At 37.6% G+C, this 19638-nt stretch overlaps 2 protein-coding genes and 1 pseudogene across 2 annotated transcripts; all 3 read left to right on the top strand.

Moving 5' to 3' along the window:
• The first annotated feature begins 1471 nt into the window (after nucleotides 1-1471).
• LOC103961494 (geraniol 8-hydroxylase-like) lies at nucleotides 1472-3593 on the top strand. The gene is made up of 2 exons (XM_048572118.1): nucleotides 1472-2460; nucleotides 2858-3593. Exons 1-2 carry the CDS (start codon nucleotides 1567-1569, stop codon nucleotides 3476-3478), a joined length of 1515 nt encoding a protein of 504 aa, XP_048428075.1. The 5' UTR covers nucleotides 1472-1566; the 3' UTR covers nucleotides 3479-3593.
• Nucleotides 3594-4013: 420 nt separating this feature from the next.
• On the top strand, nucleotides 4014-11099 carry LOC125471561 (annotated as a pseudogene).
• Nucleotides 11100-14092: 2993 nt separating this feature from the next.
• Nucleotides 14093-16323, top strand: LOC103961509 (geraniol 8-hydroxylase-like). The gene is made up of 2 exons (XM_048572117.1): nucleotides 14093-15040; nucleotides 15516-16323. Exons 1-2 carry the CDS (start codon nucleotides 14093-14095, stop codon nucleotides 16119-16121), a joined length of 1554 nt encoding a protein of 517 aa, XP_048428074.1. The 3' UTR covers nucleotides 16122-16323.
• The last annotated feature ends 3315 nt before the right edge of the window (nucleotides 16324-19638 follow it).

Here is a 19638-nt window from a genome sequence, read left to right as displayed (position 1 = left end):
CTTAAAACAATCTATATTTTGAATCTAAAAATCCCTACAACGGAGTGCAAATGTCCTCGAGCAATCATTATTCACGAAGACAATAGTTACTAATTGCTTAATACCACTTACAATTAGTGGAGTTGGTTTTAAGAATCTAGCCCTAGAACACCAACTGGAGTTTAAAGCCTAGTTCACAAAAGCGATTCTTACAAGTAATGAACTGCTCTTTTTCAACAAACGTATCAAGTGAAATTCAAGATACATCCTCTTTATAATAACAAAACAAAACAACATTCCTAGTTCTCCGAAAAAAAACAAAAAACAAAACAACATTCCTCTGTTCACAATAATTGCTTTTTAATGTCTTCAAAATACTAGAGAGATCGTATGGCTTTATTTACTTGATGAGTACAAGTTGACTTCCCAATCTATATCTTGAAGGCTGTATGCAAGTAGATGGAGCTATTACACCCGTGCATGCGTGTGCGATGACGAAATAACGTAGGCCCTTAATTGCATGACGGGGCAGATACGTTGGTTCGTAGTGCACCCACTCCTAGGTTATTATATAGGATGAGGATCCTCCATCGATCCCTTTTGTGGGGATTTTAGGGATCCTCTCATCACGATCATTCATCGTACATCGTGCGATCAATTTTTATTATATACTATTTATGTCTAATTTTAAACAATAAAATTTAAATAATTCATAACCGTACGATATACGATAAACGATTAAGATGTGGGAATCCTAAGGATCCCTAGGATCCCCACAAATTGGATCCGGACGGCATCCAAATCCAATTATATAGGGTGTATTCCTGATAGACTAAAAAATGAGGAAAAACTTTTCAAAGTGTCTGGCTCAGTACACAAAGTGTTCTTATATAAATGGTTAATTTTTTTTCAATATCTAATTACTTATATTATGCCATTTGGTGTATCAAACTGCATTTTTGGAAAACTAAATTTTTATTTTTTTTTGCATGCAAGAAATGCACAAACCTATCTTCATCGTACAAATTTTGAAATCGAAATATCTAAAACTGTTTATTTCTCTATTTTTATTTGAAAATTATTCTCACAAAAAATCAATTGAGTCGAAGATTTTATGCTTCCAAATGTGTAGAACAAAAGGTAGTGTTATTCACACACTTCTTATTATCTCTTACAAATCATTGTTAATTATTGTTAATTTTTGTTCATTGATCTTCTTCAATTCATTTAATCTGGCTGTCATAAATTAATAGGAACTTGTGGAGATAAAGACGAGTGTGTAGATAGCACGCTATCTTAAAATAAATTGACGGTGTGAATACTAACTAGTAACTACTAAGATATTTACAAGAAAAGTCTATTATTTGATATATAAGGAAACGATTTTATTTATTTATTTATTATTTTATTATTTATAGAAATGATCTTTTCAAATAAAGATCAAGAAATTGAAGGATTAACATAATGAAATTTATATAATAAGGCCATATCATACACTAAGGATGTTATCCGAGGATATATATTGATTTTCCCCAACAATCATGCCAAAGATAAAGGCTTAGGAGAAGAAAGAAAGAGTAAGATCAGATGGACTTGTTGAGTTGCATGCTATTATCTCTTATGGTCGTCTGGATCTCAGTCCATGCTATCTATTATTCATTTGCAGGAAGAAAGATTCCCACTAGGCTTCCACCTGGACCAAAACCATTTCCCTTCATTGGAAATCTCTTGGAACTTGGGAACGAGCCCCATCTCTCTCTCACTAACCTTTCACAACGCTATGGTCCCATTTTCACATTACATCTCGGACAAGTAACCACGGTTGTAGTTTCCTCGTCGACCGTGGCTAAAGAGGTCCTCCGAACCCATGACCACTTCTTTTGCAACCGAACCATCCCCGATGCAGTCCAAGCCCGTGACCACGCCAAGTACGGCATGCCTTGGCTACCCGTTTCAGACGCGTGGAGAAACCTCCGCAAAATATGCAACTCGCAACTGTTCGCCAACAAAGTTCTTGACGCCAACCAAACTAACCGTCACGCAAAAGTGCAGGAGCTCATATCCGAGGTCAATGAAGGCGTTGTGAAAGGCAACACTGTTGATATTGGAAGGGCCGCTTTCAAAACTACGCTCAACTTGATGTCGCGTACCGTCTTCTCTGTGGACTTGGCAGACCCGAAGAGCGAGACAGCTAGAGAGTTTAAGGAGTTGGTTTGGGGTATTATGGAAGAGGCTGGGAAGCCAAACTTGGCTGACTATTTTCCTGTGCTTAAGAAGATTGATCCCATGGGGATACGGCGTCGTTTGGCCAATCACTTCCAGAAGATGATCGATCTCATTCACCGCATGATCACCCAAAGGTTGGAGTCAAGAAAATCACGAGATTATGTCATAACTAATGATATGTTGGATACACTCATAAACATCAGTGAAGAGAAGAATGAGGATATGGACATGGATGAAACTGAGCATCTGTTTCTGGTTAGTTGCCACTACTCTACTCTGTTCTACCTCCATTGTTGTCGATACCTTGTTTGAATTAGAAATAGCTTGGCAGCTGGGCTTATCTCTACGCTCGAGGTCTTAAGTTCAATTGCCCTTCTATAAAATTTTTAAAAATATGTGTTATATGTTCGTTTTTGATGGTTATATACTTGGATCATTAATTTTGTAATTGTTAGTCTTTTACTTGTTTATGATGTGTATTGTGCCATCTAAACTTACTAAGATGATAGATCAAATAATCAGTTGAGATGTTATAGGTAGATTTTGTTGTTCATTACACAGCTTCATTCAATATTCCAATCGGATACGAGTTCATATCTCGTGAATAACAATTGTTGGATAAAAAGTACTAATTACACATTTCGTCAATTAGGATCTATTTGGTGCGGCCACAGATACAACTTCATCCACATTGGAATGGGCAATGGCTGAGCTATTACGCAACCCGGAAAAACTTTCCCTAGCTCAAGCAGAGCTGAAGCAAATTATCGGCAAAGGAAAGCTAGTTGAGGAATCACAAATTGCTCAACTCCCTTACCTACAAGCCATAATCAAAGAAACCTTCAGATTACACCCAGTTGCTCCATTTCTAATTCCCCGAAAAGCCGAAGCTGACGTAGAAATCTGCGGGTACATTGTACCAAAGGGTGCACAAGTGCTGGTCAATGCATGGGCCATAGGGAGAGACCCCAATGTTTGGGACAACGCAAACTTGTTTATGCCGGGGAGGTTTTTTGGATCGGAAATTGATGTTTTAGGCCGGAACTTTGAGCTTATTCCGTTTGGTGGTGGGAGGAGAATATGCCCTGGATTGCCATTGGCAATGAGAATGTTGAACTTGATGTTGGGTTCGCTTATTAACTCGTTTGATGATTGGAAGCTGGAAGATGGTGTTACACCAAATACCTTGAACATGGATCAAAAGTTTGGTCTCACCTTACAGAAAGCTCAGCCACTAAAAGTTGTGCCAATTTTATATAAGAACCTAGCTTAATTTCTACTTTCCACTATATATTTTCTGAACCGCAAATAGAATAATATGCTTGTGATATTATTGTTCCACATCCATTTTAATAATTCTTACCGATTTGAAGATTTTCATCACTTTATTGGATGACTGTGGGTTTTGAATTTGATTGCTACCTGGCGGCTGTTGAGTTCCATATTTTACTTACTTTTTCGTCTTAGTTATATTAAGCCGCCGCTGGCTCCTCAGCATGATTGAGGACTGGTAGCTAAAAAAAAAAAAAAAAAAAAAAACTTGATTCGTGTTCTCGGTCTCCTTTTCATTTGGATATATAGGCTTCATTTTCTCCAAGCCACAACCCCAGCTTAAATTAACAGTATAACAAGTGGATTTTTTTTTTACTGAAAACAATGTGCGTGCTAATTTATTCACCAAATGATGTGTCAGTACTGGGTAACATCTAAACCTTACATTCTACGTCATTATGTGAGTAAAGCATGATAAACAAATTTGGTGTTTATAGTAGTACCCCATCCATATATACATATCCCCAGTGAAAAAGATGTTTTTGTGTCCTCTCAATTGTGGCAAAATTTACAGATTGGAAGAAGAAATTGTTGGAAAACTAGTAGTATATAATATTAACAATTTTCCTAGATTACTAACAGATATTAATATGATACCTGAGGTAGCCATAGCAAAACAAGAAAAAAGGATATCTTCTACTCGTTGAAAGACGTGATAGAACCCAATAACGCAGAACTTTTCTTTACCAGCATGGATTCCTTATATAGATTAACATTCATCAACTTCCCTCTATCATGGAAAATTGAACCCTCTATCATGGAGAGTTGGTTTTTGTCAGTTAACAGCAGTTTCATCAAATAGTGGGACGTAAGTTATCTCCACGATTGGTATCCATATTTCCTTAATAATAGGAAGCAATTCACTTATCCGAGATTAATAGAGATCTGAAAATCTCGAAAAATCATTCATAAAAGTCATGAAATACACATTTCCACGAAGTGTTTTGGTTGGAAAAGGTCCACAAACGTCTGAATAAATAATCTCCAACAACTTTAGACTTCTAGTTGGAGTTTTGTTCTTAGAAATTATTAAGTTGCCCTTAAAACACTTAATACAATTTGTTAAGTCTGAGAAGTCTAAGGTAGGTAGGATATTATCCTTGACTAAGCGATCCATTCTAATTTTCGAAATTTGTCACAATCTTCTATGCCAAAGCATAGAAGATTTTTCATTTAAAAACATTCTTTTACTCGAACCCATTGAATCAACATTAAGGCAACAAAATCATTCATCACTGAACACAACAATTGCCACAAATTATTAACCAGGAAAGAAACTCCAAGAACATCTTTTGGATTATTTTTCAAGTAAATTATGACACTCTCATTGTCTCCGTTGAAAGCTAAACCAAATTTTACAAGTTTTGAAACAGAAACTAAATTCCTTCAAAGTGAAGGTACATAGAGAACATCAACTAATTCTAAAATAAAACCACTAGATAATTCCAACTTAAGGTTGCCTACTGCTTCCACAGCTACTTTATTGCCATTGCCAACGAAAACTTGAAAAACTTCACTTCTTGTAGTTGTAACTCCTCTTGTGAAACCCTGCAATGAATTGGTGATGTGAACCGAACACTCAGTGTCAAACCACCAAGTATTTGGAGGGACTTCAACAAGATTAGTTTCAAAACAACAAAAATTTTAACTAAAATACCTTTCTTAATTTTCCAGTTCTTGAGTTTATCACATTCCCTTCTTATGTGTCCAGTATTTTTGCAAAAATAGCACCTTGTGTTGTCCATAATTCCTTATGATCATTTGGTCCTTTAGAGGAAGAAGCAGCTATAGCAGTTCCTAGAGAAGAGTGTAGTTTAGAAGCCTTACCAAAATGAAACATTGGCATATTCCCCTTGTTGGCGTGCACCAAGTTCACAGTACCAAAATTGGTGTTTATTTTGAGCCTGTCTTCCCCCGGAGTGCATATGGAAATCAGTTCATCCAGTGACCATTTTTCCTTCTGTGTGTTGTAAGTGATCTTCAGTTGATCAAAGGATTAAGGTAGGGAAGTCAATGTCATATGAACAACAAAAGCATCATCAGCTGGAACCTCCAAGTTCTTCAATTTTGTTGCAGTGTCAACAAGCTTCAGTATGTGCTCCCTTACACCTTTGCCCTCATCAAACTTCAAACTGGCCAGTGTCGTCATCAATTCACCCATTTCGACTTTCTCGGACTCTTTGAAATTTGCTCCAGTTGAATCTAGGAAATCCTTAGCTTTGTCACATGCAGCTATTCCACCTCTCACAGTCTCACTCATAGTTATTTTCATCACCATGAGCGACATCCTGTTGGCTTTTTGCCACATTTCATGCTTCAATCTTTGCTCAGCCGTCAAAGTGTCAGTCAGTGGTGCAGGTTCGTCCTTTCTCAGTGCTAAATCAAGATCCATCAGGCCTAGTAAAATCTCAATATCATGTTTCCACCTTTTTAAGTTTCCCCTATTGAGAGGCTCGATCGATGAAAGGCTCAGTGCAAATGATGTTGCTGAGGCAGCAATGTAAAACATTAAATATAGTTTTAATATCATACATCACTTAAACATGTTTAAATATAAACACCCTTTCAAAATCATGATGTACATTCTGACCATTACAATCGTCTTTTATCGCAGATATATCAAGTCTTTTGACAAGATAATTACAAGATTATACAAGGAATGATTCATTGAAACTTTACAGATTTTATATATTCTTTCCCTTGGAAAAGAGTATGAACATGCAATGAATCTTTAAACCGTTCTTTGCCAGAATATACACCATATCATTCACCGCTGCATGACATTAAAAACTTCCAAGGCAAGACTATCCCATGCATTTCATAAAAAACAGAGAATTCACATGCTTGAAAACATATGCAGTTACACATATATATTCAAATCTAGGATTTGTTAATTTGGCTCTGATACCAAATGTTGGAAAACTAGAAGTATATAATATTAACAAGTTTCCTAGATTACTAACACATATTAATATGATACCTGAGGCAACCATTGCAAAACAAGAAAAATATGATATCTTCTACTCATTGAAAGACTTAATGTTCTTAAGGTGATAGAACCCAATAACGTAGAACTTTTCTGTACGAGCAAGGAGTCCTTATATAGATTAACATTCACCCACTTCCCTCTATCATGGAGAGTTGGTTTTTGTCAGTTAACAGAAATTTCATCAAATAGTGGGACGTAAGTTATCTCCACGATTGATATCCATATTTCCTTAATAATAGGAAGCAGTTTTTTCCATGCTTGCAACTTATGTCACATTGTGTTGTTACCAATTAAATACATTTCGTCCTTCACTAAATGATAGTTTAGTCCAATTAGGTTTCTAACAGAAATGGCTTTCTTGAGTTGTGTAATACTATGTCTAATGGTGACCTGGATCATATTCCAACCCTTCCGTTACTCATCTGCAAGAAGAATGCCGACAAGGCTTCCGCCCTGGACCAAGGCCAGTATCCTTCATTGACAATCTTTTGGAGATTGGCAACAAACCGCCCCTCTCCATAACCAAGCTTTCACAATACTGGCAGACCCATAATGTACTTTAAAACTTGGCCAAATAACTGTTGAGAATGAATCCTACATTGATTAGATGAGAGACCTTACGTGTGCTGTTAAGTAATTGGGCTACTCCTCATGTTATCAATTGGTTTTATAGTGGAACTCCAACTTCTTCATGGTATGGCAAGCATGGGATACCTTGGCTACATGTTTCAGATAAATGGAGAAACCTTCGCAAAATATGCAACTCTCAGTTGTTCGCCACTAATTCTCGATGCTAGCCAAGGCAAGTAGGCAGTAAAAGTGCAAGAGCTAGTTGCTGATGTCAAAGTAAGCCTTGTAAAAGGCGAGGCGGTAGAAATTGGAAGGGTTGCTTTCAAAAACTACGCTCAATTTTCTATCACGTGCTGTCTTCTCTGTGGATTTAGTGGACTCACATAGTGAGAGGGCTAGAGAGTTCAAATAGTTAGCGTGGAGTATTTATGGAAGAGGCTGGCAAACCAAACTTGGCAGACTTCTTTCCTGTGCTTAAGAAGATTGATCCAATGAGGATAAGGCAACGTTTGACTAGTCACTTCCAGAATGTTTGAACTCTTTGACCGCTTGGTCATGCAAAGGTTTGAATCAAGAAAAAAACTTGATTATATCATACGACTAATGATATGTTAAATACCTTAATAAACATTAGTGAAGAGAAAAATTGAGGATATATATGGACGCGGATGAAACTCAACATTTGTTCCTGGTTAATTGCTGCTATATATTTTCTCTCTAATTTTGTTGCTCTCAGGATATATATGGACACAGATGAAACTCAACATTTGTTCCAGGTTAGTTGCTACTATATATTTACTCTCTAATTTTGTTGCTCTCAATTATTCTCGAATGTTGGCAGTCCTACATCGGTGGGAAAAGTCAATAAGGGTGGCTTTAATTATAATTACCATACTCTAACTAATACCAAGGTCTTTTATGGTAAAACCCCACACCTAACGGATTTGGTAGGTGGTGTGGTAAAGTTGAGGACAATATTGGTGTCGTTAGAGTGAGGCCCCCTAGGCTCGTCGATCTAAAAAAAATATCAACATGGTATCAGAGCCCACTGTTACGGGCCCGTGCATGCCAAAGGCTTGTCACTAGGAAGTGTGGGCTTGGAAACAAGCTTGGACTCTTAACATAGAGCCGGCCTCCGAGTTCTTAAGAGACACTTCCTAAAAAGATTAAAAATAAGTCTAGATTCCATTGGAGCCGGTTTGCTGAGTTTCAATTGCCGATATGTGGATCTCCACATGTGAACCACCAAATGTGGTTACACGTGAGGGGGTATATTTGCAGTCCCACATTAGTGGGGGAAGTCAACAAAGGTGGCTTTAAATATGACTACCTTACTCTAACTAATACCAAGATTTTTTGTGGTAAAACCCCATACTTGATGGATTAGACATATGGTAAAATTGGGAATAGTATTGGTGTCGTTAGAGTAGAGCCCCTGGACCCGTCGATGTAAAAAATTTCAACATTGAATAGCTAGCGTATGTACTGTGATTGTTTTGTTGGTTCATTACAGGATCTATTTACTGTGGGAACAGATACAGCGTCATCCGCATTGGAATGGGCAATTGCTGAGCTACTCCGCGACCCAGAAAAATTGTCCAAAGCTGAAGCAGATCATGAGAAAAGGAAAACCGGTTGAAGAATCCGACATTGGTCAACTCCCTTACTTACAAGCAATAATCAAAGATACCTTCTGGTTGACCTAGCAGCACCTGTACTACTTCCCCGAAAAGTTGAAACAGATGTAGAATGCGGGTGTACCAAAGGGTGCACGAGTGTTTGTCAATGCAGGGGCCATCGGCAGAGACCCTGGCATTTGGGACAACCCAGATTCATTTGTGCCAGAGAGGTTTTTGGGATCGGAAATTGATGTTACCAGCAAGAACTTTGAGCTTATTCCGTTTGGTGGTGAGAGGACAATATGTCCTGTGGCAGTAAGAATGGTGAACTTGATGTTGGGTTCGCTTATTAACTGCTTCGATAATTGGAAGCTTGAAGATGGAGTTGCACCAGAGGCCGTGAACGTGGATTAGAAGTTTGGTCTCACCTTACAGAGAAAACTCAGCCTCTCATAGTTGTGCCCATGTTATAGGAGAACCCAGCTTGATATCTACGTGAAGTTTCTACCATATAATTTTTAGAATCTCTATAGTATATCCATCTTCTATTCTCTCCTTCCTAATTATTGCTCCTACGTGAGGAGAGATTGGACATCCATGTTTTGAACAAAAAAGTTCGGTGATTAAAGATTAATTACACACACTCCTTGAGATTTATCGTATTTGTAAAAAGTGATTCTTACAAGTTAGTTGACTGGCCGCTCAACGGCTCCTTTAATTTGTTAAGTGAAGCCTCAATAGTATCTCTATTTGCAATTCCCTCCCTACTAATTCTTGTTCCTACGTGATGAGAGATTGAACATTCAAGTTTTGAACAAAAAAGTTAGGTGATGGATGTTCTCCATGTCCTTTTCTTTTTATCGAAATATAATTAAAAATTAATTACACTAACACTCCTTGAGATTTATCGTATTTTCATAAAAGTGATTCTTACAAGTTAGTTGACTGGTGGCTTGGGCTTTACTTTGTTGAGTGAACAAAAAAGTTGGTGATAGATGTTGTCCATGTCCTTTTTTTTTTATCCATATTTCATTAAGAGCTAATTTCACTAATACTTATTGAGGTTTATCGTATTTTCACAAAATCCTTTTGTTGCCAAAATTAGATTAATCGAAATCAACCCAATTAAGTCCAAATTTTAATGCTCGCAAGTGTACAAATCGTTAAGTAGTATAGTAGGCAAGCACAAGATCGTTCCAACTAAGATTGAAATAGTTCTAATTATCTAACTTAATTTGTATTGCACTTGAATTGAAATGGAAAAATTGATGATTTGAGAAAGAACTTTGAAATTGTAAACGTAAACAAAAATCAAATGAGCTTAAATAAATGACAAGAACAACAAAGAATTCAAATTATAAATCAATTGCGAAAGACACTAGAGCATCCGATTTACCATAACCAATCCACCTCAATTCCTACAGTTAATTATTAATAAGTAATTATCCAAATTGACGGTCTAGTTCCTCTAATTCATATAGTATCCATGACATCTAGATTAATATGTACACTCATATGTGCTAACAATATATGGCATCTAGATTACTAAACACACATGAGTTCATTAACGATTTGAGAACTACTTAAGAGACCGCATGAAACCTACTGTATGACATCTACATTAAGGAATTCATGGTACCATTTGTAAGACGCTAAAACCGAATTAACAACATGACATCTTTGTTAACTCGCATCAAAGACACTCAACTCAAATCAAAATGGTGGCCAATCACCAAGATTAAAATCAAGCTCATAAGCACAGTAATCGCTCATGAAATTATGTCTCGCCTCAACTTCAAAGACCTTACTAGGGTTGGCTGAGTGTCCAAAGCATGCAGAGAGTTTTATACATCGACCCCGTACTTGAATCTTCATGACTTTTCTGGTGTGGATACATCCACTCGTGGAAAGAACAAAAATGTTTTCAATTCTTTGAAAAGGTTTTTCATTCAACGTGGGGTGCATCTTAAGATACAATGATTTCGTTTTCGTTGGTGATTTTTTTATGACGACTATGATGTTGATTTCCGATTGCGGTTGAGGGAATGGATTGAAATTGCTGTGAGGTGCAATGTTGAAGTGCTTCATCTTGTTATCACTTATATTAGGTTTGGAGAGCTTCCTGCTTCCATCTTACACTGTAAATCGTTGAAATCTCTGCTTGTGGACTTGGCCTCACCTTATAGAAAGCTGAGCCTCTTAGAGCTGTGCCCATGTTATAAAAGTACCCAGCTTGATATCTACTTGAAGTTTCTATATATACCATACAATTTTTAGAATGTTAACAATCATGCTTGTAGATACTTAAATTTAGCCAAATTAGCTAAAGCAATGATTCGCATCAGAGTTCATCAAATCTCTTCCTTGTAACTTAGATACATTATGCTTAGAATATTGCTTATATAAAAAATAAAAAATCCATGTATGCTTTTGAGTGCTTCCCATTGATATTTTTGAACTTTCTGTTAGTGTGCCCAAATGCCCTTCTTGTAGAGGAGTAGGCGCGGCGAATCATCCCCTTCATTTTTTAGAATCTAGCCATAGAAAGTTTACAGCCTAGCTAGTCCACAAAGGTGATTCTTACAAGTAATGAACTGTTCTTTGTCGACAAACGAGTATTAGGTCAGTCAGAGTTTTGCATATTGCACTCGTTTTCTACACAAAAATTTCAAATTTTCTCCAACTCAATCAAAATAATTTAAAATTCTTTATCACAACAAAAATTGTCCACAAAAAGGCTTTTAAATGTGGACCCGGATCTCTTCTGGACTCAAAAAATTCTGAGTTTAAGGATCAAATGATTCAGACCATTGAAATTTGAAAACAAATAGGGGGCCCCTCTAAAAGTACAGAGGGCCTCTTTAAAAGTTATAATAATTAAAGCCGTTGGATCAAATTTCAACGGTCAGAATTATTTGGTCCTTGGGCTCAGATTTTTGAGATCCAGAAGGGATCTGGCTCTGTTAAATGTCTTCAAAATACTAAAGAGATCGTATCACTTTATTCATTTGATGCATCTATGAAAGAACCACGTCTCACCAGTTGTATAATAATAGTATAACAAGTTGACTTCCTAAACTATATTTGAAGGACATATACAAAGCAGATGGAACAATTGCATGTGTGCATGCCAAGGGATGGCGAATATAATGTTGTTGACCCTAAAAACTACCAAGCCTACGTGGCGCGCAGGTCGTGTAATTAATAAGCTAACTACGTCTTTCGATTGTGTGCGGGACGTGCCAACTCGTGGCCGAGCTCGGCCAAGGAGTAAAATGTGTTGACATCGCGTTAGGCGTGCTGCTGACTTCTTGATCTTGCGACTGCGGTCGAGGAAGGAACACGTCTCGGCCTTCGGGTTCTAGAGCCTGAAGACAAGGCTGCTAGTTCTGTGAAGTTCAATATCAAATTCGGCTTTCAATGTGCCGAATATAGTAACCTGTTACACCTCACTTCGCCGAGAAGGCTAATGAGATGACCTCTGCCAATAAGGACTCGAAAATCCTTCTTGACCAAGACTTGGATAGATAACCAGTCAGCCTCGATGCAGTGCTGTTTATCCAAACTGAAGGTGCTCCGCGGTCGGCTGATTCTACGGCAATAGTGTTGTTTATCCAAACTAAAGATGTCACCGGTTGCCTTCACAGTGCTATTTATCCGAACTGAAGGTATGTTGGCGAAAAAAAAAATCTCAAGGTTGTTCAGAGGTTTCACGTAGAGCGAGAGTTTGCACAGGGTAGTTTTGTGTGTTGAATTGGAGGGCCTTAATGTTGTCTGTGACTCTGTATTTATAGTGGTTGTATTTTGCTTAACACGGCTTGATAACTTTGTAGAGTCTAATCACCTATCTAACTGTGTAGAATATTGCCTGCTGCGTTGACTTTGAACCATTAGATTGTGTGGAACCGCCTTAGCCATCCAATATCCCCCAATTTTCCTTGAAATAAAGATATCTTTTCCACATGCATGGCCTGACCAAACGAATGCGTCCTATTCCAACTAAAACTTCTCTTTTTCCAACATGTTGGTCCAGGTACAACCATGCATGCATAATAAATTACCTTTAATATCAATATAATCTGATACTTTAAAGACCATCTTCCATCAAACTTATCATTTGACAGACTTCATGATAAGGCAAAAGCATATGCCATCCAACTCTTGCACGGCATCAGTCAAACACCCATTCAATCTCATCTGTACCTCTTTGTTCTCTTATCTAACCAACATTTAACTTGCACGCAATTGTTGTTTAACCAGATAAGAGTCCCAAAGCTTGAGATATAGTTTGCTTCTTATCTATCTTGTATCAAGATAATTCACCATCAAAAGATAATATCATGATTAAAACCACAATATATCATTCAATAATAATTATCTTAACTATTCTGCCATCCAAGTACAGTTGAGAGCTATGTTCATCAACGGCCTTGATTGCACGAGCCGATAGTGTAAAATCAAGTCCAAACAAATGTAGGCCGTTACCCTTAGAGCATCTCTACCCTTTAGTGGAAGGCAAGCAATGGAAGGGCAAGGACAATAAAATTGTCCTTACTATTTTTTCTGAACAGTAATTACCTTTGCGTAAGTCTATGCGTTTGGAAGAAAGAAATGCAAGAGCAAGGGCAACTACTATTTACAAATATAAATTTTTATGCTTTGTGCCTTGTACACTTTATAAGTTTGTTCTTTAAAAATAAAACTCAGTATTTAACTCCAATAATTTGACTTTAAATACAAATAAAAACATAGCATTACAAACTCTGTATTTATCTCCTTTTGCCCTTGTACGCTTCAGCAATCAAATGTCAATCGAAAAAGGAAATATGATGGAGAACTGTTGGGTTATGAATTTGATTGCTACCTGGTGGGTTTTCGGCTTAGTAATATAAAGCCGCCGCCGGCTCCTCAACATGATGGACTCGTGGCAAAAAATACCTTTGATGTCGTGTTCTTCCTGTCCTTTTACTTTGTACACATTATTCATGTTCTCCGTGTTTTCCATGTCCTTTTGGTTAAGAATTCAGATACATTGGCTTCATTTTCTTCAAGCCACGGTACCCCTCTTCAAGGACTAGTTTGGAGTTGATATGCTATGAAAAAAAAAAAAACGTTGTTTTACCAAATACAATTTTAGCCTCGATTTTTTTAAAAACTACTTATAAAAGAATTTCAGTAATGTCAAACCAGCCTTAAATTAACAACATAGCAAGTGAAATTTTTGACTGAAAATACTAAGTAGGTTAATTTATTCACCAAATGATGTGGCAGTACTTGTTAAGATCTAAACCTTACATTCTACGTCACTATGTGAGTAAAATATGATTAAGTAAATTGGTCCCATTCATATATATAGATACATATCCCCAATGAAAAGATGTATTTATGTCCTCTCAATTGTGGCAAAATTTACAGATTGGGAGAAGAAATGGATTTCTTGAGTTGCATACTACTCGGTCTAATGGTTGCATGGGTCTCAATTCACACCCTCTATTATTCGCTTGGAAGAAGATCATTAGATACCACAAGGCTTCCACCAGGACCAAACCCACTTCCCTTCATTGGCAATCTCTTAGAGCTTGGCAACAAACCCCATCTCTCTCTCACTAAGCTTTCACAACGCTATGGCCCAATTATGACTTTGCATCTCGGCCAAATAACAACCGTGGTAATTTCTTCATCAACCGTCGCCAAAGAAGTCCTCCGAACCCATGACCAACTCTTCTGCAACCGAACCGTCCCAGATGCGCTCCAAGCCTGTCAACATTCCACGTACAGCATGGCGTGGATACCGGTTTCAGCTACATGGAAAAACCTCCGCAAAACATGTAACTCGCAATTGTTCACCACCAAAATTCTCGACGCCAACCAAGCCAACCGTCACCTGAAAGTGCAAGAGCTCATATCCGACGTCAATGAAAGCGCTGTAAAAGGTGAGGTGGTTGATATCGGACGGGCTGCTTTCAAAACTTCGCTCAATTTGCTATCGCGTACCATCTTCTCTGTGGATTTAGTGGACCCACACAGTGCTAGGGCGAGAGAGTTCAAGGAGCTGGTATGGAGTATTCTTGAAGAGTCTTTGAAACCTAACTTGGCTGACTATTTTCCTGTGCTGAAAAGGATTGATCCCCAGGGGATACGACGCCGTCAGACCGGTTACTACCAGAAGATGTTTGACATCTTTGATCGCTTGATGATGCAACGGTTTGAATCAAGAAAAGAGCTTGATTATGCCATGACTAATGATATGTTAGATACCCTGATAAACCTTAGTGAAAAGAAAAATGAGGATATGGACATGGATGAAACTCAACATCTGTTCCTGGTTAGTTGTCTACTCTCTGCTAGCTTCGTTGTTCTTGATCTTGGTGAACTTATTCTTTGAATTGATAATATGTTCATACTGAAAATTGCTCCGAGGTAAATAAGAATTATGTACGAGTTGTCACTAGGTAATTATTAGCGCTGTGTATTGTCTAAAATTGATCATCTAGTGTATTATTTTTCTAGTAAACACACAAATTTCATCTAGAAATGTGATAGGGTGAGCTGATATAAGTAGTTTTTGATTTTTTACTTGTCCATCATCAACACTACTATTTATTATAGCATCAAGCTCAGGGGAGATCTTGTGAACATCTCTAAGTGCTGATCATAGTGCGTACATTGCCACGGTTTTGATTTTGTTACATACAAATTACGTGATCTTTTAGGGTTGTTGCATACGCATTTTTCTTATAGTGCTTCTTCAATATGTATAAGTGGGACAAGTGACTTCCACTTTTGTTCGTTCATTACAGGATCTATTTGCTGCGGCAACAGATACAACGTCATCCACATTGGAATGGGCAATGGCTGAGCTACTCCGCAACCCAGAAAAATTGTTCAAAGCCCAAGCGGAGCTGAAGCAGACCATCGGAAAAGGAAAACTGGTTGAGGAATCCGACATTGGTCAACTCCCTTACTTACAAGCAATAATCAAGGAGACCTTCCGTCTATACCCAGCAGCACCCTTACTACTTCCCCGAAAAGCCGAAATAGATGTTGAGATCTGCGGGTACGTTGTACCAAAAGGTGCACAAGTGTTTGTCAATGCATGGGCCATAGGAAGAGACCCTGGCATTTGGGACAACCCAGACTCGTTCGTGCCAGAGAGGTTTTTGGGATCGGAAATTGATTTTACCGGCAAGAATTTTGAGCTTATTCCGTTTGGTGGTGGGAGGAGAATGTGTCCTGGTATGCCATTGGCAGTGAGAATGGTGAACTTGATGTTGGGTTCGCTCATTAACTGTTTCAGTAATTGGAAGCTTGAAGATGGAGTTACACTAGAGACTATGAACATGGATCAGAAGTTTGGCCTTACCTTACAAAAAGCTCAGCCTCTCAAAGCTGTGCCCATGTTATAGAAGAACCCAGCTTGATATCTATTTCAAGTCCGTAACATATAATTTTTAGAATCTAAATAAGAATCATGCTTGTAGATTATACCTAAATTTAGCCAAATTAGTTAGAGAAATGATTTGCATCCGAGTTCGAATCTGGTCTCTATAACTTAGACATATTAAGTGTAGAATATTTGCTTATATAAAAAAATAAAAATTTCACGTTTGCTTGTGAGTACTCCCCATTGATATTTTGTAAATTTCTGTAAGTGTGCCCGAATGCCCTTCTTGTATAGGAGTAGGCACCATATTCAAGAATCTAGCCCTAGAACTCCAACTGGAGTTTAAAACCTAGTCTACAAAAGCGATTTTTACAAGTGATGCAACACTTGTTACATTTTTTTTTTATCATATTTGTATATCTAAAAGAGATAAGGTCTATCAATACATGTGGGTTCTATCTTTATGGGATATACTGTACAAATTTGGTATGAAAATTGTAATAAAAATAACATTTTTGTACGAGTAATGAATTGTTCTTTGTCAACAAACGTGTCTCGTTTTTGTACAAGTAAGAGTAGCACTATGTCTTTGCAACTTGGACAAACGACTGTTGTAGTTTCTTCATCTATCGTAGCTAAAGATGTCCTCCAAACCCATGGTCAATTCTTCTGCAACCAAACCATCCCGATGCCATCCAAGCATGTGACCATGCTAAGGGCTGGTTTGGTATTACTGTGCTTTGAAAAAAACTGATTTTGCCTTGCTGTGAGAATAAACAGCTGTGAAATAAAACAGTAAAGTGTTTGGTAAACTTTTTTGTAAAAGTGTTTTTGGAAAGAAAAAAACAATATTATAGTGTTTGGTAAACTTTTATGTAAAACAACTGTGACTGTGTGAAATGACCAAAAATGGTATAATACTAGATGTGCCGTTAATTTAATTTTCTTAACAAATAAAGGTGAATTACTGAATATACTTTATTTTCAAAAAAAAGTTATTTATAAACTTTATCTTAAATATTAATTAGCATGACAAACTACTTCAATTGAAATATTTTAGACTGAATAGCTATTCATTAGTACAATATTGTTAATGTACTTGAAAGTAGTCTAATTAGATGCATTCATCAAACTTCCAAGAATTATCTCTAGTCCTATTCAGCCAGACAACAAAAGTAGCCATCTTTAACCTCATTACTTGGTTAAGTCAATGAAATCCTCTCCGTAACTCACCTGGTAGCAGGGATTAATGTCCCTTGAAGGAGTTGAAATGCTTTTGATCCCACTAATTCTAATTTTGCAAGTTGACCCTCAAGTGAGAGACAATTAATCACTTCGGACATCATTGGTCTCTATTCACAGTACTAGTTTATTACTCTGAAATGTCCATAAACAATTTGTAAGATTCTTCAAAGCTTAGCAATCGCAACTGTGGTTCCAATTCCAATTAAGTATAAAGTTGGAAACAATAGAAGACTTGAGATACGAAATTCAGTCCAACTAACATCAATGATACAACAACTTCAACTAATAACTTTCGTAAACCAATATGTAAGGACACAAAGCTAAATGAGCAACTGCGGTATCCGGTAAATATATAAAGATTGAAACAAAGAAAACAATAAGATAGGAAATTCTGAATGCAATGTGAGCAACAAAATCAATTACTTGGCACTGCCACTGCAGGAATTTAAAAAAAGAAACTCCTCACATCAACCACCAATTGCGTTTCGTGTATCGAAACTCACCAGATATGTGTTGGAAGCTAAACAGCTCCTGGAGTCGAGGGATCGAAGGCAGCAAGGAGCTCTCAGGCATGGCTATTGTCTGTATCGAAGAAGAAAGAAGAAATGAAGGGTTAGAGCCTCCAACGGCTAGGTTTTTGTTTAAATTATGTGTGAGTGTGTGAGTGACAAGTGTACACCCCATATTACATCACTTAAAACCCAAATGAAAGGCTAGGATTCAATCTAGAGTAGTAAGGCTGAAATGGTTGTTAAGCCTCTTGTCACTCACTCTTTAAACAAGTATGGGTTATGGCAATGCACCATACCCTACAAACATTCACCTACTTAATGAAATCAGTGCTGATGCATTTTGCACAGCCTTGAAGCCGTAAAACACACTCCAAAGGTCATCTCCATTCTCTATCATGTCCAACCAAAACACCTAAACAAACAAACTTTATCATGGTATCAGAGCTTAGTTTTTGATCTTACAACTTTCTGGACGTAATCTGTGCAAGTTGAGATCTTTGGGAGCACCTGTGTAGTGTCCTCAACAACAAACAACCCTGCAAATGAAGGGATCCAGCAGTAGCAGTGAGCTAAAAGCTCCAATCTTTGATAGGGAGAACTATGACTTTTGGAGAATAAGAATGACAACCATTTTCAAGTCCTATGATCTATAGGATATGGTTCAATACAGGTATGAACTACCTGAGATGGAAGTCGATACGGGTATGAACTACCTAGAGCACTTGGAATCATCCAAGGTGTTGTCTCAGACTCCATTTTCCCGAGGATAGCAAATGAAGAGAGTGAAAATGGAGCTTAGGAAGTTTTACAACAAGAGTACAGAGGAGACACCAAAATCAGAAAGGTAAAACTTCAATCCCTTAGAAGAGATTTTGCGTATACAAGAATGAGGGAGAATGAGTTGTTAAAAGACTACTTTACTAGGCTATTTGATGCTGTAAACAAAATGAAAACATATGGTGAGGAACTGCCTAATGAAAGAATTGTCCAGAAACTGTTGATTAGTTTGACTAAACCCTATGATTCAATGGTGAGTGTCATTGAAGAAACCAAAGACACTGAAACTCTTAGTGTGCAAGATGTGATGGCATCTTTAAGAGCTTTTGACCAAAGGCTCGAGAGGCATGTTGATTTTGCACATGAGATAGCTTTTCAACCACTCAATGTTGGATCTAGTAGTCAAGCTAGTGTAAGCAAACAAAAACCACAGTGGAAGGGCAAGAACAAGAAATGGGAAGGAAAAGGGTATCAAAACCCTAGACCTAACCAAGGCAGCTACTCAAATAAAGGTCCAAGAATTAAGCAGCAATGCAAGCAGTGTGACAAATTCCATCTTGGAGAGTGTTGGTTCAAGGACAAGCCTAGGTGCCATAAATGCAACAGGTTCAGGCACATCATGAAGGATTGTAGATCAAAGAATATGCAGCAAGTGAACTGTGCAAATCAAGTGGAAGAAGAAGAAAATGTGTTTTGTGCTTTCAGTGCAAAAGTAAAGAAAAACAATGAAGTGTGGTACATTGATAATGACTGCAACAACTATATGACTGCACATGAGTCATTACTCATTGATATTGACACAAACTTCACAGGAAAAGTGAAAATGGGAGATCGAAACATTGTCAAAGCCATTGGAAGATAAACTCTGGTCATTAACATCAAGCAAAAAAGAAGATGCATAAGGGAGGTGATGCTAGTGCATGGATTTGATGAGAATCTACATAGTGCGCGTCAAATGATGGAGCATGGCTATTTCTTACTCTTTGGGGGAACTGTGGTCGAGAT

The sequence above is a fragment of a genome, unplaced genomic scaffold (genome assembly GCF_019419815.1).
Source record: "Pyrus x bretschneideri cultivar Hongxiangsu unplaced genomic scaffold, Pyrus_bretschneideri_v1 Contig6, whole genome shotgun sequence".
NCBI classification, from domain to species: domain Eukaryota; kingdom Viridiplantae; phylum Streptophyta; class Magnoliopsida; order Rosales; family Rosaceae; genus Pyrus; species Pyrus x bretschneideri.
This window is presented reverse-complemented; position numbering and strand designations above follow the sequence as displayed.

Coding starts and splice junctions, on each gene's coding strand:
- LOC103961494 (XM_048572118.1), top strand. CDS start 1,567: ATGGACTTGTTGAGTTGCATGCTATTATCTCTTATGGTCGTCTGGATC. Junction 2,461..2,857: donor AAACTGAGCATCTGTTTCTG/GTTAGTTGCCAC, acceptor TTCGTCAATTAG/GATCTATTTGGTGCGGCCAC.
- LOC103961509 (XM_048572117.1), top strand. CDS start 14,093: ATGTATTTATGTCCTCTCAATTGTGGCAAAATTTACAGATTGGGAGAA. Junction 15,041..15,515: donor AAACTCAACATCTGTTCCTG/GTTAGTTGTCTA, acceptor CGTTCATTACAG/GATCTATTTGCTGCGGCAAC.